Genomic DNA, 22,935 nt, shown 5'->3' on the forward strand with positions numbered 1-22,935 from the left:
TAACAGGCATGAGGTCTAAATTGCTTCAGGCAATCAACCCATAGGCTATATCAAGAACTGGTTCTCGCAAGTTTTGAAATTTATATCCCCAAGGAAAAATATTGACAGATGTTTCGAGATCGACGCAAGGTAAACAAGCAGAGATAACATTACTAGATACACTGTTCGTATCGTTCGTAAACACGTCGATGGTTCTTTTCAATAGTAGTGCTTGAGCTTGTTTAGAAAGGTCTTGAAATCCGATTACACCTTGTGCCGGGGGGAGCACGAGTTGCTCAGGTGCCACACGAAGCACTTGATTTTACCACAAAAAGAACAAAGCCTGACTAATGAGGAATTTGTATGTTTGTAGAGGGAGAGTAAAAATAGAGCAAACAAACCACAGAAGGCTTAAAGTTTTTTGTTTGAGAAATAAATTTCTAATAATCATGTTCATATTGCGAGATTTATGTCGTATTAGAAGACCTCGTGTTTTGTGTGTTATTATATCATAATTGAAAGTACAGTAGAGCGTCGATTATCCGAAGTAATTGGAAGACATGAATGTTCGGAAAACTGGTTTGTTCGGATAATCGAACTGTACTGTACTGTACTTCTACAGCCAGTGCCAAACCAACAGAAGTGTGCTGATTGTTGAAACACAGTGACTGGCGGCTTGGCCGGTCAGCAGCGCCTTATGAAAGCCCCATTAGAAGCAATGTTCCGCCAGTGGTGGCTCAGTGCGGCGACTACTGTGGGAAACTTGGTTTGGGAGAGAGGGGGATGATGGAGGTAGAGTGGGAGAGTAACAGGTGCGAGCGAGTACACAGTTCGGTTAAGCGGTCGTTCGGTTGACCGACGTTCGGATAATCGACGCTCTACTGTAATGGTTTGTTTTATATTATTGAACCATTCAATACCCAAGATTTTGACTGAAATAACAACCGTGTAATACGCACTGTATTGTTCCTGGTATTTAGGATGAATACAGAGGAGCCTTGCTTTTGTTTATTTAATTTTGCTCCTGGAATACTTTGATACGTGTCTAAAAGACTGAATATCATCGAGGGTGGAAATACTGTTTACATAGAAGTGTACGTCATCTAAAGAGCTCGCCACTGAAATAGAGGGGTGCTAATGTTTGATGCCATTGAGTTTGATTTGCGCTGCGTATATTAGAATTGGGATTGAGAGACTAAATAGAATACTAGACCTGGTGTCACCTTGAAGAATTCCAGTACGCAAAGAGATAAGTGAGCTTAAACTACCATTAATTTTTAGCTTAGTTATTCTGTTGTGATACACTCCCTGAAGCGTGGGCAGAAAAGTGCCATTAAATCCAAATTTTGGAGAACTTTATAGAGATAGTCGTGTAAGACCCTGTCAAAGGCTTGTGAGAAATCTGTGGATAAAATGGGGGTGGCTGTGTCATGATAGGCTATAAAATCTCTTAAGTTAGCTAAAGCTTCATAAAGTAACGCATGGCGTCCATGACTACAGGAACTAAGTAACTCTCCGATATACTTGTTTATACGAAGCGCTAGACATCGGGTTAAGATTTTAAAATCTGCATATAAAAGACTGATCGGGCCGTAATTATCAATAGACGTAGAGTTAGGCTTTTTAGCTATTAAAACAGTAATACGCGTAGAGAGAGATTCTGCTAAGGTAAAATTTTCTCGATATTCATTGAAGAGGTCAGTGAGAAAGGGAGCAAGACTATCAATGAAACTAAGATAAAATTCTAACGGAAGAGAGACAATTCCAGTGGATTTACCACGTTTGCCTAATCTAATGGAGGTCGCAACTTCATCGATGGTAAAGGGACTGTTTAGATACTCTTGAGCATTAGCATCTAGGATTGAAGGGATAAACTCTAAAAGAGATTCATCCACATTCGTTACCTGAGGTGCTGAATACAGTTTTTTATAATGCTGAACAAATTGGAGAAGTACCTGCAAACCTTCATATATTTGGCCATCCTGGCCCTTAATGGACGAGATCAACTTTTGTTTGCCTCTGAGTCGTTCTTTTTGAATGTGTACAATGCTAGTCATCCGGCCGTGTCATCGGCCGAGACAATTTTGCTTCGGACAAAAAAAAACGTGCATTCGTTGTTTATGTAATGACAATAGATGAGCTTTGATTTATTGTAATTGAGGGATGACTAGACAGCCTCGCAACTGTTCTTGCATGTATTCTCTGAGGAGGCTCGAGTAATAGTTGTATTGAGTATTATATGGGTGGTTCCTTTGGATACAATATTGCTTACTGATGGATCGAAATCTAGGTTTAACTCGCTTGTCCCAAAAATACATGTTTGCCCTGATAACGTGATATTAACAGAAACAAGAATCTCAATTCCTCTCGAATTAAAAGCTGATATTCAGATATAGAAGTGTTAAAATACAAAAGGGGACTACTTCTCAAAAATTTGGACACTAGTAGGGTTATTCTCATAATAAAAGCATAGTGATCGCTAAAATAGACAGGATGAAGGGTAACATCACGTACTTGTGCAACCAGTGAGCGACTTATGTAAAAACGGTCCAAGCGAGTAGATGATTTTGACCTATGATATGAGTAACCTGGGTCAGTGGGTCGAAACTGACGCCACACATCAACTAGATTATATGTGTCTACTATTCGCTGGAGTTCAGGGGAGAAGTCTGAGGTCTGGTCAAGAGGCTGTAAATGGAATTATAATCTCCACCTAATATACAAGGGTTGGTGCCATTAAATAAAGCTAGTGCAAGGTCAGTGTTGAAGAAATCCTGTCTCTCTCGCTTGTTGTGAGAACCTGACGGGACATAAATATTACATAATTTGATAGTTGTAGCATCCCAACGGAGATTCGTTCATTTGGTTGATCATTAACGGCCTTAAACTCTAGATCACTAGGATAGATGATAGTTGTACCTAGCCCATTCTCAGTAAAACTATAATAGCTTGTATGATTTGAAACATAACCATACCCTTGAAGGGCCACTTTTTGAGCGAACAACTCATTAATATCCGCTTTGTAAATAAAGTCTCTTAATGCTTCTTGTTTAACAGGAAATGTAAATCCATTTAAGTTTATGGTGGCAAAACTAAAACTATACATAAAGATAAACATAAGCAAAAATAGAATGAAGCGAAATGGTAAACACTGCAATAAATGGCTGAAATATAGACCACAATATAATAAGGAAGATAATTATCAGTCGTTCCCAACAGGGGTGCCAGCTTTCAACTTTTTCAAACTGGTCCGGGTTCGTGCACCTGAAACTTGGGTAACATCTGAAGTACGACTTCCTTTACAATTTTTCAAACCTCCACTAACATTTCCCTTAATTTGGAAAGTTTACGTTTTTCGTACACTGGGGCACTGAGATCAGAGTCACTAGCAGAGTTACTGGTATGTGGGAGTACATTCCTGTCAAGAGTAATGTTTGAGTCTGCTACCAAGTGAACGTCAGATTGATTATCATGGTCCATGAGAGCACTCAGATCAACTTTTAAATCCGGAACTGACGGTTGGTTACCTACCTGAGCAAGTTGTCCTTCCTGGATAATTTCCTGGGCCTTGGGATCAGGATTAGATGGGGGTACTGTAGTAGTTTCGAGAGGGGCAAAGACTACGAACTCCTTCCATATAGGGGTCGGGGCGAATGTCAGGATCGTGGGATGTTTCAACTGCTGGAACATCAGACTTGAAAAAGCACCAGGGCGAGCAGAAGTAAGCAGAGGAAATTCTGTGTAGTTATCAGTTTGCAAAGAATCTTTTTCGTGCGGAAGATTATGAGGTATACGAAGGGGTGGTGGTTGGAAACTTCGAACTTGCGGATTAACTTTGAATTGCGGACCTTTTTGCGGGGACACTCTTGAACAAAATAGTCAAGAGTGCATTGCACAACTTGACTTGTGCAATTGACAACTCCTTGTGAATTGCACAACGCGCAAGTTTGGATTTGTCCTGAGTAACTACAAAATAGCCGTAAACCACACACTGTAATAAATGAAGTAATATTTTGTTTAACCTTCATTTTAATTAATTTACGTCCTGTACGGGTGACATACACATGGTCCAAAGAATATTGTTCGTCTAGAATTTACTGTATTTTACCATACTGAGAAAAAACTTATGTTAACTGTTGATTACTAAGTTCCATGGAGAACAAAGACACTTTAACGACTGTAAAACTGTTGTCAGCGAGATCAATAGGAAGTAAATGTTCCTTGTCACTATCTGTGTATTTGACTTCACCATTAGTTGAAGAGAGAATTCGTTCACACAGCACCTTGTTGACTAATTTAATATACAGTTGTTTCCTTATGTAATCCCGTTCTATACTATGGATTTGATCAATTGTTAATTCGAATGTGTTTCGTATCCATTCATGTATAAAAATTGAAGTAGGCTTGTGACTTACTTGACCAAAATTGATACGTAAGGTATTCTCACGCAAGCAACTAATGTTAAATTTTCGTCGTACAACGACCACAAAAATCACTTCGAAAAGAAAAGAATATATGCAGATCCAAAACACTAAGAAAAACTTGAATATCACTAGGAAACTAACACAATACACAAATTAATTTCGTACCTTGTCGTTTGTTACAACACAAACAGTCAGTGAGCGAGAGGCGATGTTACTAGCAAGAAGTCTCACGAACGTATAATTACTTTGTAAAAAAATTCAACTTTGGCATAAAGAGGACTTGAACCTATGTTACATAGCTGTATTATTCAAATGCAATTGCGTTACCCCTATACTATCAGAACACCTTAATTTTCAACCCAAATATTACTTACTTTAGCCTTGATCTTTGGAACAAACCGTCTTCTTCCTGTAAGGTTATTTCCACCAAAGTGCACAATTCATTTATTCGACGACCTAGAGAGAAATTAGTGCCTACTAATGAAGAAAAACATACAATCCAAGAAAAATTATGGAAATAAAACATATTTTGCAGTAATTTCGCAGTGTAAATTCAAAAGTACGTGTATAATAATAATAATAATAATAATAATAATAATAATAATAATAATAATAATAATAATAATAATAAATGTTCACAGTATAATTGTCAATTATTATTAATAATAATAATAATAATAATAATAATAATAATAATAATAATAATAATACTAGCATCAATTACGCGCTTCGCTGAGTTAAATTGAAAAATATAGTAATATGTTCCGTTACTCAGTCACTTTTTATTATAACTAAAGCGCTCTTTGATATCGGTCATTTTCTGAGTTTTATATGTCCCCTCCGCACCCTATGTTGTGGGGCATGGCATCTGTAGTGTAATTGTTCATCTCAACAAGCCGGAAAACTATGAGTTCGACACTGACATTGGTTATTTCGATCATTTTTATGTCTCCCCCTCCTCCAAGTTGCTTGGCTGGATTTGGATTTAAACATCATCAGATGTGTCACTGTTAATCTCAGCGACTCCGAAAAGTATAGATTTGCCACTAACACCGGCATTTTTCGTACTTTTTAAATGTCCTCCCCCTCCCTTAAGTTACACCGACAAAGTGATATGACAGAAACCATCTCAAGTCCAAACTTTGTCTAGGTCGAAAATTTGATCGAGATTTGTTTGGTGGTTTAAGAGTCATTAAGTTTTATTTATTTTTATATATATATATCTCCCTCTCCCATTTCCCTACCCAAGTTCTCCCGTGAAAGTGAAATGATAAAAATTATCTCAGTTCCGAACCTCATCTATGTTAAAAATTTGATTGAGATTGATCGTTTGGTTCGAGTTATCAATTTTTATTTATTGTTTTTACTCCTCCTCCCCTCAGAACTAAGTTATATCGTCAAAGTAAATAGATAAATACCATCTTAGGCCCAAACATTATCTATGTTGAAAGTTTGATATATTATTATTATTATTATTATTATTATGATTATTATATGCGTACTTTTGAACTTGCATACTGAAATTATTGCATAATATGTTTCTAATTCTGTAATTTTTCCTGGATTGTAGGTTATTTCCTTAAATAAGTGGAGACTCATTTCTCTCCAGGTGGTCGAATAAATTAATTTCGTTTTACACTTTGGTGTAAATGACCTTACAAGAAGAAGTCGATTAGTTCCAAAGATCAGGGATCTCTTGTAACTAATATCTGGCTTGTAAGAAGGGTAAGAAATATCTGATTTGAGCTTACAGGTGGTATGGTAGTGTAGGGGTAACGCAATGTACTTCTGAATAATACAGCTATCTAACATAGGTTCAAATCCTATTCACGCCAAAGTTGATTTTTTTTCACAAAGTGATTGTGAAGAATCGACTTCTCATACTAGACGAGAAATACTTAAGAATGTGGAAGCAAACACCTGTATCATGATAGAGACGATTGACGAATGTTGGTTCGGAAAGCGTAAGGGAATTACCAGGACATTCCAAACACGTCATTGGTCTGAAGTATATACATTACCTGTTATCGCTTTTAGAAAGACACACTACATCATTTATTAAATAAGGTTTGGGTAAAGCAATCGGTGGTGTAGTGGTAAAGTGCTAGACTTAAAAATGGAAAATCTCGGTTCGATTCCCCATCAGGTAGTATGATTTTTTTCGCATAAATAATGGCTGCAAACAAAGATTCATCTTCTGTTGGAGAACTTCCAAATCATCACTGGCGATATTTCAAGTAAACAGTGTGTGCGTTCTACATCATACACTGTAATGAAGTTACATTTCCCCTCTCACTCTTTCCCTATCCTGTCTTTGCATCTTTCACTTCCCCCCTCCTGTCTCTCTCACACACACGCACTTCATGTGCGTTCTCCAAAATTAAAACGTAATGTAATTAACTGGGAACTTCGGCGTCGTGTTTTTCGTGCTCTGGAGATAACATCTCCAATTCTGGTCATCTCTGACAGAAATATCGTTTAAACGCAAGGGAACAAGTAAAACCTGTTTTTATCCTCTGGGATACCGAGCCTCAGTCGAATTACCTGGTCACTACGGGTTTGAATCCTCGACCCAGTGGTAGTCTATAAAATAACCAACATCATCCGACTGACACGATGATCCCTTTAAGCTCTAGCCTGTTCATTCTATTTGTGCAAATTACTTTTTACCCGCAAAAGAGAAAATCGATGCTGGATGTTCGAAACAGATAAATCTTCAGAAAAGACTACAAAATGGTAACCTCTTCGGTTATTTGAAAACAAAATTTTATTTATACTAGTTTGACACAAAATTTGTTTCCATTCTATAATTCAATGTGTTTTATTCACGTTGAAGTTTGAAACATGCTACATGTATGAGGAACATAAACTTTTCCTTTCGAACATTTGTAACTTCGAAAGTTTGGACTAGGAATACTACGATAACTAACTAAAGTAACACTACGATACAGTTTGGACTTTTAATGTTGTATTTCTGATAGAAAATTAGCAGTAAAATAGCACTCACTCAATTTTCTTTCTTTCTTTCTTTTTATTTTCGTTTCGTTTTATCTTTGTTTTTTTGTTTTTTTAGTTTGCATTAGTAGTCTGAAATGGAGGATATGACCAATGCTACCTACTGGGTTTATTAGAATGTGTTTTGAATCAGTACGTCCAACAAACACTATCGAATTTGCAATCGAAGCATGCGGAAACAAAACATGTGTTCTAATTTTTTGACATTTTTCTTGATGTGTCTCGGAGATTTACAGTTCTACTGGAAAATGAGTATGCTATCCTTTATGAAAGTGACTTAATGAATCATGACTGATATTGCATGGAGAAAAAAGTAAGGACATGGTAAAAAAAACGAAGAAAGCAGATGCATGACGGTTGTCATAGCGGGGAAAATTTAAATGTTTTAATAAGTTTCACGCTAGATCTCAAAAAGTATGCAGGGTTCAGCAATGTGGTTTGCTTATGTTTGTGTTCAATTTTGCAAAACAGTGGCGGATCTAGAAGATAAAAGCTGGGGGCCAACCAGTACCCAGACAATGGTAGGCATATATAAACTTTCAAAAATATATAAATAATAGCTTAAGTTATTTTGTAAGTGAAAAACTGGGGGCTAGACCACCTGGCCCTGGCCTAGATCCGCCACTGGTGCAAAAGATTGCAAGTGGCTTTGGTCCGTCTTTCTAGCTCCATGATCATTGCCACGTTTGTGTGGTAAGGGGGGTTAGCTTCCCCTTGCACCCACAACACCCATCGTCGCACTGCAACGTGGCATTAAGACACTTAATGTATCAGCAAAGTATCATTGAAATCCAATCCGAGTTACGGAAGTTAATATGTTCACAAGGTTGGGTTACACCCATCTATCCTATCCAGTTGAAAATGGCGTGTTTGTGGGAAATATTTAAAATGTTTTTTGTATCCCTTCTCTTCTATAGCATTACAGCATAAGCTTTCAGTAGCTGTAATTACAAGTTTTTGCAATTACATGATTTAAGCAGTGTTGCAAACTTTAGTAATGTTTATCATATCTCCTGAACGGTTTGAGATATCGAAGTGCTGTAAACGGCGAAATAATTTGCACGTCCATTACAAACCATACAAGTGACTAGATATGATACTTATCTAAACATTTTTTTCGAAATAAAGGCTTTCAAAAAAAATAAAATTTTCAAGCCCTGGTAACTTCCTTTCTATTCATTCGAAAGGAGTCATAGGCCTAACATGACCATGGTATCCACCTCTAAGTACTTCCGATGTGCATTATCCTGTGCATCTTCGTTATGCTCTATTTGCGTTAGAGACTTTCGAACTTTCGATGTTTGTGAAACTATAACATCCTTAGTTTGCAACACTGAATAATAAAAATGATATTTTAAGTTTAGTTTGACACATTGATTTGAAAAATGTAATAATTTGAGATAGTGCCATTTGAAAAATATAACTTTATATTGGGTTGGCAATACTGTTTGTTGTTATCTTTCTGTTTAATACATAGATAAGTTTCTTCCTCTCTATACTTGCTTCGTGCAAAGTTTCGATTTTCTCTCTCTTTTAGTTTGTCCGTTATAGTGGATGGCTAGAAAAATTGTCCGCCCTATATACGTTACAATGATCATGGAGCTAGAAAGATGGAACAAACGCCACTTGCAAGCTTTTGCACAACTGAACACAAACAAAAGCTGGCTTAATTGCTGCACCATGCCTAATGTTTCAGATTTAGCATGAAACATATTAAAACATTTAACTTTTTCGGGCTACGATCATTGTCACACGCATGCTTTCTTCGAGTTTCATAGAACAGCTTTTGAAACGGTAACATTCACATTTCCCTATCATGTCCCTGAAGCGGGAAATTTTGAGAGTAATCGGATTTTTTTTACTTAAAAAAAAATTGATCCCTCTGGACTGCCCTGTGTTAACTCAACTCAAAATCAACTGGGAAATACTAAGGGATGTACTAAGTGTGTGTACAAAATTTCAAGCTTCTATCTTGAGTAGTAAGGGTGAGGAAACTATTTAACAATGGGCTAAGAACATTCCCACAATGGCCCAGATGACCCGGATGTATGGGCAACCAGGGCAAGAGTGAACACTTTTTGTAAATCAAAGAATTGCGGTGTAATGGCGACAGCGAAAGACGCGATATTTCTTTGATGCGAAAGCCTGTTATCTCCAATAACATATACAGTCTAATTGCGACAAAGCAAGCAGAGGATACATAGGAATAACAGTTTTGGCGAAGGAAAAATTTTCTACTCTTGCCCCATTTGGTGGGGTAAGAGTAAACAACGGTTGGAGCAACACTGTACAGTCGAATGAAAACATAGAAGCGTAGACATAAACGCCAAGAAATACGTTGAATCATAGATGTGTATGTACTGGTTACATGGAACTAGAGGAAGTTATAAAATACCAAAATTATTAGTGACAAATGGAACTGCCAACAAAAGTTACAGTAATATATCATACATGTTATAATGACAAAATATGAAAATAGGAGGAATCAGCTCAACATTCGTCACAAAACTGTTACGTGCGGTGCTACATACATACACAGTGGTCACACACGTACACAGACTTCCTTTGATCAAAACTGGCATATTGTTCGTGAGACCAGTCATTGCATATGATACAGGAAATCTATATTTCAACGTTTGGGGTATCTGAAAAGCAGTTCCCCACAGAATTGGCAGAGCATATCCATGTCGTCCGGCACAGGTATATTTGACTGATGAGTGATGATTTGTGATTGGTTGGATGACTTTGATGGGTATTACTTGTTTGCTGTTCCTAGCTTCTTTTGTGCTCCAGCGCAACATTGCCTGTCGACATTCCCATGCGGTATAGCATGCGCTCAGGCTGTGAAATTCTAAACGATAATACAAACTCTTGTTAGTAGTCTATGCCCGCCAATTCCCCTCAATGTCTTTTACTCAATGTTACATGTTGGCTCCTATATTTTCTTTACCCAACTATACCACAAAGGGTAAGAGTGAACGTTCACTCTTGCCCAGCCTCAGGCATCTTCCAATCATTGCCCGCCATTCCCCGTCTAAGCACTTTTTCTTCTTGCGTACTACTGATAAGAAATACGAACCAATACAACTTTTCCATGAAATATTTCCAGTCCTGTACCTTCAACTAAAACTACATTACATACTGTGATACGACCAATGAATCTTTTACTGCTTTCCTTCTAAAACAAATTTTCCACTCTGCTGCTCTTCACACTGAACTCACACGGCTCCTTTCCTTTTCTGTTCTGACATGTGCCATGCCGAACTAGTTTTCAAGATTCGCTTATTTACCGACGTTGCCACTTCTCCGTAAATAGTGTTTTTACTCTTGCCCCGGCGTTCACTCTTGCCCTGTATACCCATAATATAAAAATTTCCTCAGACATCCCTATTTATCCTAGGATCATGATTTGTACATTATTCTCTTCAGAATAAAACAAAGTTTCAAACGATACCCTTCAAATGTTTCCATCATGTATCCGGAGCGGGTAAATCACGAAAAAAGGAATTTTCTGTTAGAAATGTCTTTTTTTAAAAAAATTTTTACCTCTGTGGACCCCTCCCCCTGTTTTAAGGCAGAGATCTGAAATAAATCTGAAAAATACTGAGGAGTGCACTGAGTAAATGTGCAAAATTTTGAATCTTGTAGGTGCAAAAGTAAGCCCACGAAAAATAATATTCCCCAAATACCCCAGATTTCCGTATAAAACAGGATCTCAGGTAACAGTTTCCTGAGACATCCCTATTTATCCTAGGAGTATAGTATGTACACTCATGTCCAAAATGATTGTCGCATATCTATAACTTTCTTCTTGTAAGAATGTAATATGATAATGATTTTGAATTGTACTTTTAATACTGATACTATGTATATAATCGAGAAATGTATATTTGTGGTAAATTTCATACGAAAGAATTATAAATACGAAAATAAGAAAGAGTGAAACGAAATGTTCCTGAATGGACAAGAAAGTTTCAGTTTCGTTTTATTGTTCTTATTTACTGCTCTTTTGACATGAAATTTGGCACATACATGTCTTTGCCGATTATACACATACTAACATTATAAGAAATACCAGGCGAATTGGTTATCAAATTATATTCCTACAAGAACATATTTATAGACACGCGACAATAATTTTGGACATAATTGTACATCATTTTCTTCAGAATAGAACAGCCTTTCAAACGGTACCATTCATATGTCTCCATCTGGGGCGGGAAAATCAGGAAAACAGCTATTTTTTGTTAAAGATATCCTTTTCTAAAACATTTTTGCCCCTCTGGACCCCGCAGTTTCCATATCTGAAAATTATAAAGGGGTGCACTGAATGAGTGTGCAAAATTTCAGTCTTCTGAATGCAAAATGTAATCCGCCAAAAATTACTAATAATACGCATAACAAAAAATATCTTTTTAAATTTATGACGTCATACAACACTATGCCTCAACGCAGAAATGCATGAAAGCATATGTAACGTGTTCTAAAATGCATTGAGTCTTGAAGAAAAGGAAGTAAAAAGCCTTATTGGTACTTTTTTAATCGAATAATGAAGATTTTACCCTATCACCTAAAAATATGTGATATAATTTAAAAGGTACAGCAGCGTTTATCAAAATGACACTTTTTTCACAAAAGTTACTGATATTTGGCAGGGACCTATTTTTAAAAACTCATGAAATACATAAATTTCGCCTAAAGTTATAAAATTAACAAAAAAATGGAGAGAGGATAGGACCCCTCTAAATACGCCCTATTATCTGGGAACAAACAAACAGACACGCAGAAAAAACAATTTTCGTCTTAAAAGTCGATGGTGATTTCCCCGTTGGAATAGTTAACGATATTAAAACCCAAACCCAATGTTACGAAAAGAATAAAGAGGATAGCTCCGTTACCTGTTCAAAACGGGATTTTCCCTAATCATCCTCTGCATGACAGTTGTTTTCATACTATACTGTACATTTGAGTCTAATTGTATTATGATTATTAACTTTCATAATCGAAATAACAGAACGGGATTTTACTTATTTTCACTTTAAATTAATTTATTTCGGAATTCGATTTAAATCAAAGATTTTTATTCAAAAAATCAAATGATTTAAATCGTGATTTAAATCTGACTGATTTAAATCAATCCACCCTGGGTAACCACTTTTTTCTCCATGTGATATCAGTCATGATTTTTTTTTTGCAATAGTTTATTCACATATACAATTACTTTGTGGCTTAAGCAGCAATTTTTAGCACTTTGCCCTCCTGAGATTTTAAGCCCCAAAAATGGTATCACAATCATAAACTTCAACTTTCGGACCCCCATAAATCTACGGTGCCAGTAGTATCATAGTTGTGGATATTTCTGCAGGCTCTTTACATCCAATAGTATTCAGCACAAATGTTGTCAACCCATCACTTTATGTCATTCCAAAATATAGCCTGTTTACAAGTGTAATTTTCTGTACTTTTTCTAGTGATTTCATGTATTATTTTGCAATTATACATACTTATATTTAGAAGCAAGAGTATACCTTCTTCGTGTACCTCCGTTTCTCCTCTAATCATTTGTTTTTGTTTGGTGTTCGTATGATACGTACGTCCTGACCAACTGTAGTATTCGTAAAGGCACTCCATTGACAACAAAGATGGCTGCCATTCAAGAACTTATACATACGACAACGTGAATAGTGTTATTGACCTTCTCATACACAAGGTTCGTCAAATAGTCACGTCACAAGGGAAACGATTGTTAACAGTGTGAAACCCTGTTATCGATTTGAATTCTGTATTGATATAGGGAGTGGTTCTGTTTTGCTTATACGCTTTGTTCATCTATCCTAAAACGGTCGGTGCATTTATACATAAATCCTGCTTGCACTTTCTGTGTTATAATTACTAATATCTCACATACAGCATATTATTTTTTCACTACACTTGAGCAAGATCTAGAAAGAAATAATTAAATACATATTGTTTCTAGGCCTGTCGAGGAGCTGATACGGATCGTGGAATAGAGTTACGCAAGAGATATCCCAGCCGAAATGCTGACTCCGGAAGTTATTCCTATACTATTCCAACACATGCTGACTTTATGTTAGCTTTCAGTACTGCAAAAGGTTAGTAGTTTTTGGTTTACATATTTTAACCCTTAAAATATTTATAACTTTCTGACATATTGGATGATTTGGAAACGAAACATGGGAGGGTGAATCAACGTTCACAAAAGCTAAAATTATCAGCATATATTGTACAGCCAGCCAGAAAAGTAATTCCCCCCCTAAGCGTTCTAATTCCCTTACTTGGGGTCCAGGTCATTTGCGGTTGTGAGAACGCCTAGACAGATGCAAACCAACTTACATCTAACTTTTCTCGGCACTGACAGCAGTTGTAGCACTGAGTCAAGTCTTTATGCAAGTAAAATTGTGAGTAGATGATGCACGAAACATTTCTCAATTCTTAGATCAATCTCTCTGGTTCAGAGCGTGTTGTCCAATGAACATCATATGTTAATCTCACTATTGCTGTGTATGTAATGTATGTTTTCATTATATACTGTATAATCAAAGAAATGAAAACACTGATCACATATGAATCAGAAAATGCTTGAAAGTAGCTGAAAATATCAAATCTACAACAACTGCTGGAAATAACTTTGTAAATGATTGCCTCCATTGAGAGACTTTCTCCAATTCTTTTCATTCGAACATCTTCTTTCTGGAGGAGAGATCTTGTTTATCACACTGAGTATGCATTGAAATTGAAATTGAGAAAAGAAAATTTGAAAAAGCTTCAGCCTGGCCGGGACTCGAACCCGGGTCCACCAAATAGAAGTTCTATGCACTAACCACTTTTTTCATTTTCTTTATTGCAGTTAAGTTACATATAAAACATAAAGTATAGTGAGATTACATGAGTATCAGAGAACAGTTCATTGTTTTCTATTAGTAGAGTGAGAGAGATCAGAATGCATGATTACATAGTGGTAAGACGTCCAAAGGTGAGGGCGTTAGTTATAACTTTGAATAAGAGCTACATCATGGAAATTTGCAAAGAGGGTTTTTCTTTTCGTTGGTGGAAAATGTCTATATCTGGTATACAGGTAATCCTGGTATTCGGTAATACGGCGTAACTCAGGTGTAAGGATATAATGAACAGTAGTCGATATTAACCACAGCACTGAGTTGTGTTTAGCGCTGGGAAAGAGACGGAAATCAGGAAATAAGACGAGATTACTGGTAACAGAAGCTGGCACTGTACGGCAAATAGTACTGATCATTCGTTGAAATAGGCCCAAATATGAACTGTATTACAACAGATTGTTAATCGATGTTCCAAATCATCGACACGACCACACTTGATACAAAAGGCACTGTCACTGAAGTGTAAGCGATATCGTTTAGCACGAGTGTCCAAAAGGTCGTTCACCACAGCGTACCAACGCGAGATTGTCGGTCCAGAAAGGTGAGAGGGAAAGATATTACTCCACACTCTAGACCATTGTCGTGCGGGGTGCTATTCGTAGAGGCGATGAGGAGGGAGAGAAAGTTGGCGAAGTAAATACTGATACAAGTCCTTCACTGAACGAGGCAACGCAGCAGTCAGAGGGGTAGACATACACACATAGGAACAAATAACATCACTATAATACCAATAAACATCAGGAATATGACAGATATTAAGTGGAAATGTATATGAAACAGTGTCAAGACAGTAAGAAAGAAGGGCATGGCTGATTCCCGTAAGGCTGGTTGAAAGGCTCTGGAAGCCTCGGAGCAAAAACATAGCCCGAGCTTTCAGGCCGAAGTGGATAAGGTTTGGCGTTTGGCGAGAGACCACCAGCGTTTGGCGAGAGACATGTGAAGGGATACTTATGTCTAAAGACGTGACCATGCCAAAGAAACCAATTTGCAACACACGTAATGCGTTGAGCAATATCACTGGGCATAGGAAGCAGCTGAAACACATACCATAATTTTGATAGAGCATAAGTATTCAGAAAGTATATCCGAGACAATAAACACAACTGGCGTAATCGATGTGACTGGAGAACATGCCGGATACTGTTTACGAGAAAGTTATAGTTCACATGGACTGTTTCAAGAATGGTAGAGGAAAATGTGATGCACAAGATTTTTAACTGAGGAACAACGTTAGTGATAGTTGGATACTCAGAAGAAGCTTGTGTGCCAAGAACCAAAAGCTTAGTTTTCGACTAATTGATCTGAACGCCAGATAAGGCGGTGTATTCCAACAAACAGGTATCAAGGTTGCGGATATCACTGGAATCGTGGATGAAAACTGTAACATCATCAGCATAATTGTAGACTCGGAAGGTATGACCATGAAGGAAAAGGCCAGAGAGACGAGCATTAATACTATAAAGAAGAGGGCAAAGAGAAATGTCAAACAAGCTCATACTCAGTGGGCACCCTTGACCAGGGTTGGCAAGGTAATTTACTTGTTACGTATTTTACATAAATTACGCGTAATTTACTAGTAATATACGTCATGTAGAAAACCAGTTTTTTACGCAGACGTAGAAAACTATATTTCTTTCATTAAAACTAAGATTATTTTGAATAGTCGGTTATATTGTAAGCTTAGTTTTCTTATTTAAGCATTCAAACATTATTATCTTCTAAACATTATATTGAAAAGTAATGGTTTCATGCCAAATCATAGTAATAAAAAAAGATAATTTTGGATAGCTCCTCGGCGGTCCACTACTACTTTCCACCTACTAGCGCACACACAAGCACAACCACCCAACGTATAAGCACACACATTAAAAATATGTGTTGGTTCGGATATGTTTGAAAGTATCAAGTAACCTTTTGATTATAAAAATTTATTGTTATACCTTTGCAGCTTTTAATATAAAACTCGAAACATTTCAGTATACTTTGAAACTTTTATTAGAAAAGAAAAAAGAGATTCACTGTTAGGCTCATTTCACCTTCATATTACACACTAACACACACACATAACTGATACGAAAAATACTGAACAGAATATTGAAATAATGAAATTTTAGAATAAACTGATTTGTTTTTCTTCCACGTCGCAACGACACTATATATACCACTTTACTTAGCACTGAGATAGATTTCATTTTTGATGTAAAAGTTATTAGATTCTCATTTTAAACACACACAACTGAAAAAATATAAAAGCACCCAACAGAACATTATACTACATTTTTCGGAATGAACTCATTTATTTTGCTCTTTTCTTCCAAGTCCAACAACAACACTAAACATATTACTTCCCTTAGCACTTGACTATCATTTGAACTTTTAATGTAGAAATTTTTGATGCTCATAATAAATAGACAAAATTGAAGAAAATACTCAACAGAATATTGAACTACTTGTTTCTTCGTTGTTTTTGGAAAGAAACAATTTGTCTTTCTTCTTAGTTCGAATACTAAATATATTTCACTTGGTTCCAATAACACTGAGTATATCATTTCATTTAAAACTTAGCCATTATTTTAATTCTAAAAAAAAATGTTACATGCCATTTCCATTATAGATTAGTACAATTCGAACACACTACTCTTAATCACACTAATATTTATAACTTGAATGGTCTTGTAATTTGAGGGTGTAGTATATTTGAAGTAGTTTCTTCGAACGTTCGAAGCTGAGCCGGTTCCTTGTGACGTTATGGACAAAGGACGAATTTGAGAAAAGTCTTTCAATTTGCGCTGAAGATGCTAGGATGTTCAGTAACTTCATAGGAAATTCCGACAACTCCTTATGTTGCCGAGTAGCGAAATACCACAATGTCCGTGGTGTTGTAATTCCCTTCTTCGTAAGTTCTTCAAATTTTCCACATTTTTCCCGATATTGCTGGTAGCTAGTTATTCCTGAAGGGCCGAGGTTTTCCAACAGAAACTCCTCTACTTGTTCGTCATGCTTTTCTCAGACATTGCAGAAAGTCGTCACAAATGGAGACCACGAAGGCTTACTATTGTTGTATTGCACAATAGTTTCTCCCACGGCTTCTCTGGCATAAAACTTTTCTTGATTACAGAGGGTTTAAAACATGAAACATGTTGAAATGGGTTTTGAACAGTCACGCGTGCAAACCATTTATATAATGCTACTTTACAAAGCCAATACAAATTCCCAGTTTATGCTTACGGAATAAGTTTTTCAAAATCCAGCTAGATTCCATACAATTTTAGGAACAAATTTTTAAAGCTTAGCGCGTAGAACGTTTTCTTTTAATTTGTAGACCTGTTTCTAATTTTTTAACGTACTTTACGTATTTTACATAAATTACGAGTTTTTTTACGTGTATTTTACGCGTCACGCAGAATACCTTTTTTTACGCGTAATTACCCAACCCTGCCCTTGACGCACACTTCGTTTGATACGCACAGGCTCAGTGAGAAGTCCATTGATTTTAAGTTTACTTTGAGCATTGTCGTACAAGATACGAATCCAGCAAATGAACTGCTTCCCGAGACCTAACGCGGAGAGTATACGCCACAAATAATCATGACGGACGTGGTCAAAGGCTTGGAGGAAATCAAGTGACAGAAGAGCATGACAGGCCGAAGAGTCTTCAAGGGTAGCAACAACGTCACGAATGCACTGTAAAAGATGGTAGATCTTGTTTTCAACACACGCATATTGGTGAGGACCCACTAACTTGGCTAAATAGGGGCGTAAGCGGTTGTTCAAGCAGCGAGCGAGAATCTTGTAGTCAAAGTTCAGCAAGGTGATTGGCCTGTAATGGGAAACGGTAGTAGGATGTGGTTGCTTCGGTAAAAAAGATAGCCACGCCAGCGGCTTTATACGGGGTCCGTACAGCAGGAGCAAAATGTTGGTTCACCATAGCAGTTAAGGTATCGCCAATAAGTGGAAAGACACGTTTGTACCACTCTACTGGAAGGCCATCAATTCCAGATTTACCAGACGAAGCACTCATAATTGCTGTTTGCACCTCTTCTTTGGTGAATGGAGTTTCCAGTGATTGCGCTTCACGTTGATCGAGCACACATGGGAGGCGATCTAGGAAGGAAGATGGTATGTCAATGGTATCCGATATGCCATATAAACTAGAATAATAGGCTTAAAATGTCCGCTGAATACCTGCAAAAGTATGATGGGTGTTACCTTCGTCATCCTTGATGTTCTCAATATATTTGCGTGTACCTCGTTTATATTCTGCCAAGACATGGTAAAGCAACGGTTCTTGAGTGTCGATGACTGTAGATTTGTTGCGGATTTTCGTTCCTTCCATTCGACAGTGGCTCAGACACAACAGTTTAGCTTGATACTGCTTCATGAGAGGTAAGGCAGAAGGGTTATGGGGAACAGCTCTTTAAGCATCAGCCAAACAACGATAGTAGAAATGGAAAAGAGTTCGGTGATTACGCTCCCTCTCAGCACAATACCAGTGACAAAAGCTGGCAACACGTGGTTTGAGATATTGATACCACCAGTCAGTAACAGTCCAAAATGTCTCTTCTGGGTTAACCACGTTGCCCACTTGGTTGTAAGATTCGAAACATTCATTATCCTCAAGAAGAGAAGTATTAAAATGCCAATAACCAGCTCCGCGTTCAACCTTGACATCAGGTATACGCAAGGTAACAATATAAGCAGAATGATCGGAAAATATGGTAGCTAGATTTTCAGCGTCAAATATGTTTCGGATCAGCATGGGACACATATACATGCGGTCGATGTGAGAAGCACTATTACGGGTGACATAAGTAAAGGCCTGCCGACGTGGAGAAGTAGACAGCCAGCTATCTTGGAAATGAAGACCTTGTGTTAACTCCTGCAAGGTCGGACTATAATTAAACCCGGGAGACTGGTCTCCAGGACTTAAAACACAGTTCAAATCATCAGCAAGAAGAAACATATCACTGTTAGGGAGAATACAGGAAGCCACATCAGACGCAAAGAAATTGTTACGATCCACACGTGCCTGAGAGCCACTAGGAGTATATAGATTGAGAAGGTGAATATTACCGAGCCGACCAGTTATAATACGGCCAGTTGGGTGTGGTAATATGGGGGAGAAATGAACATGATGCTGAGCAACATTTGCCGGTCCAGTGCCAGTGACAGTAAAATTATTGTAAACAGTAAAATTAGGACCAAGGTCTAACACTTCCAGCCTAACTTCTTGCAATAACGCGATATCAATATGAGCTTCTAGTAAAAAGTCACGCAGAGAGAATAGCTTGGTACTATTACGTAAATTATTAATATTAATAGTAGCAATCTTGAAGGTCATAGGAAAGAGAAAGAAACATAGATAAAAACGAGAAGTGTGCATGACAGACACGCTCATATCACAGAACTTTCAAGTAGGCACTATAAACAAGGGTGGATCACAGATATTGAGAAAGAGGCAAACAATAACACGTTTGTCACAATTCGTACAAAGCGCGAGCACTGCAATACATACACATAAAAAGCAAATACCATTATCAAGACATGTGCCAAAGGAAAACAGAATTACCTATAAATAATACAGCATCAAAGTTGATTCTGCGAGGAATTATCTGATTGAGAGTCAACAGCAGCAGTGACAATTGGAATGTCAACGTCAGGAAGGATATCAGCCTCTTCTTTATTTTTCTTGAACAGTTTGTCACTGAGGTCTTGGCGCCTCGAATGTTAAACGAGACCGTTCGCCAGTACAAGCAGAAGTAGGACAGTTTACACTAGGGCACACAACTTAAGGTTCCACAACGAGAGAAGGACCAGTAGCAACAATGGAAAGTGAGAAATCTTTATCACCCTCGACACTCTCTGGGTTGCCAGATCCGAGCGGCAGGAATCCACAGGGACTGCCGGCGCCATAGAGCTGGTTCAAGCTGGCAAAACATTCACATAAGGGAGAGTTCGTGCACTGGACTCACTATCACTAGTCGACATTCCTGTGTTGGTTGAAGCAGAAGGAAACGCAGTGGCCAATCGGACGTCTGGAGTTGACGCTAGTGTACCACAAGTATGCGGAGAATCAATGACGACCAAAGATGAGAATGATGAGGAGACTATCGGTGGACGATCATCGACAGATGTTGATAAGCTGAGCTCTGAGACAGACGAAGCTAAAGAAGCATCATCCAGAGGGACGGCAACAGAGGGGAGAGCGGTGTAGTCGCTACCCTCAAGTCGAGGTTCAAGCGGCTCATGTAGATTATCTGTTGTTTGAGGAGCATGAATGTCCATGGAGATCTGATGGGGCTGAGGTGCCTCAGATTGCGATAGGTTGGGAACCCGAGAATGAGACGTCACAGGGAGGCTGGAAAATTGAGGAACAAAAGAATTCACTGCATCATCCAAACTAAAAGTAGGAGGGGCCACTTTACCCACATAACTAGTAGCACTGCGAGGTGTGTTATTGGGACGTTGGGAACAATTCGAATGTAAATGCTGAGTACTCTGACAGCGTATGCAAGTTTTCTCCTGTCCAGGATAAGTGACCCATTAACAGTGCTGTTGAATCAGTACAAATGATGGAATCGATTTCTTTAATTCCATTCGTAATAATTTCCTCCCAGTTCGAATTTGGTAAACATGGTCAATAGAATATAGTTCATCATGAATATTATAAATAGTACCATACTGATTCATTACATCCTTAATAGTGTCATTGGATAGTTCCATAGGAATTACATGTAAGGGCACAGTAACAACCTGAGTATCAGCCCAAGAAATCCGTATATCGTATGTGCCTGAGGGATCAGTAAATTGAAATACACCACTAGTGTCATTCAAAACTTGTTCACATAATGCAAGAGATGAAAGTTTGAGGAACACACACTTACTGTAAATATCCAGTTCAAGACTCAGAACTTGTTCAACACGAAAGGCAAAACGATCATACAACCTTTACAACCATTCATGAATTGTCAGAGAGGTAGGCCGCTGGCTAACCGCTCAGAAATCAAATTTCAATGTATTCACTCGACATGTAGGAATATTCAAGATATTCTCAGTCACAAACCAGGAAGAAAAACACGAAAACTGTCACCCAAAGATCCACATAGTTACAGTGAATAATAACACACACACACAAAAAAGAAAAATGCTTCACTTAATGGGTGAGTTTGACTCATGTCACACAACACAAGTGTAGCAGCAGAGAGCACAGACAACGTGTTTGCTCTACAACGTTCTGTAGCATGCTCAGCTACATTGAGTTGAAGCTGCCTTTATTTTTTGGAACACTCTGTATATGCTAGTGTCTGGAAGTGAAAAGAAAATATGGACTAATGACAAGATATGAAAGAAAAGAATGAAAAATGTATAAACTCTGATTGTATAAATTACTCCTATTTTTGTATTTCCTCGATTAAGAGAATCTATTGTGTTTACATTTTTTTAAAAAAAAGAAAAAGAGTAAAATCGTAGGTAGTGAGAAGAAGAGCGAAGGTTGTAGAAGCGAGTTTCTTTGCAACAAACGCGTGACGTAAGGTCTGGTCGTTTGCGCGTGGACAGCTGCCTCGCTCGTGACCGAAAGCCGTGAGCCAGGTTAGTTGCTGCGTTGAACGTCCATCTGGTAGTACCTGTCTGTTTGTGCTCTTCTGGTCGAATGTTAATGGAATCTAAAGGAATAGAAAGTTGGAAGTTGATTTTTTTCTCTTCGTTTGAATTATACCGGATCGGAAGAATACGAAGTAATTATAAGTTATCGGTTTGGCGTTCTCTAGAAACATCAGATTTCCTACCAAGCTTTTTCTATTAACTGGGAAAGGTAGAATCGAGTAGAGGTGATTGAGGACAGACGATTCCTATTGCAGAATAGAGCAGTTTGTAAATTGGTAAGTACAAACCTTTTGTAGTTTCTAGAACCTAAACCCTGGTAACCTTGGTTTGGTTAACTAACTAACAAGTTTGACTAATACATTTTTCCTGCTAAAATAAGTGGAAGTAGTTTTTAGACTATTAATTACTAGATTTAAGCCTTGGTACGAAATACGTTCGTAATTAATTGCCGAAAGAAAATTGCATTTAGCGTCCCATTATAATCCTTTTGAGATTTCTGTTGAGATATTGATTTTTCGACGTCGAATTATTTTTCTTGATTCTTGCTTCGCGAATTTAAGTAGAGTTGTAGTTTTCGCGTTATATTGTATTTAAATTGTTTGGTCGAGTCGCGGTCGCTTTTGACTAAGTTTCGACACTTTCTATTCCGGTTAAATTTTCATTCACCTTTGAAATTGTTAATAGCTTTTGAATTGTTCTTGTTTGGAATTATATATTGAATCAAAGTGTATTTAACATTTATTCAAGCAACATTCAATTATTATTCAATTGCATTTAATCACGTTTTCGATTATTCATAGTAAGCAACTCATTCTCAGAATTTAAATTGTTGTTGTTGGTTTGTATTTTTTTCTTAATATATAATTAATTGTAATAAAAAGCAAATTGAACGTTTTCTTTTATTTAAAATATTTAGTATTTGTAATCTTGATAACCTTGCATTTTCGTTTGGGAGATTTGAAGCCTGCATTACTTGGGGGATTCTTTTTATTTAT

General features: G+C 37.4%; 1 protein-coding gene across 2 annotated transcripts in view; it reads left to right on the top strand.

Annotated features, from left to right (window-relative positions):
- Positions 1-22,935, top strand: part of LOC145660510 (caspase-1-like) — a 98,273-nt gene that overhangs the window by 59,594 nt on the left and 15,744 nt on the right. For both annotated transcript variants that reach the window (XM_081725671.1, XM_081725679.1), the window contains exon 5: positions 13,396-13,531. In XM_081725671.1, coding sequence (XP_081581797.1) covers positions 13,396-13,531 — 136 coding nt within the window. The remainder of the gene's footprint in view (positions 1-13,395; positions 13,532-22,935) is intronic.

Source organism: Thermobia domestica, chromosome 1, assembly GCF_964235325.1.
Source record: "Thermobia domestica chromosome 1, izTheDome1.hap1.1, whole genome shotgun sequence".
NCBI classification, from domain to species: Eukaryota; Metazoa; Arthropoda; class Insecta; order Zygentoma; family Lepismatidae; genus Thermobia; species Thermobia domestica.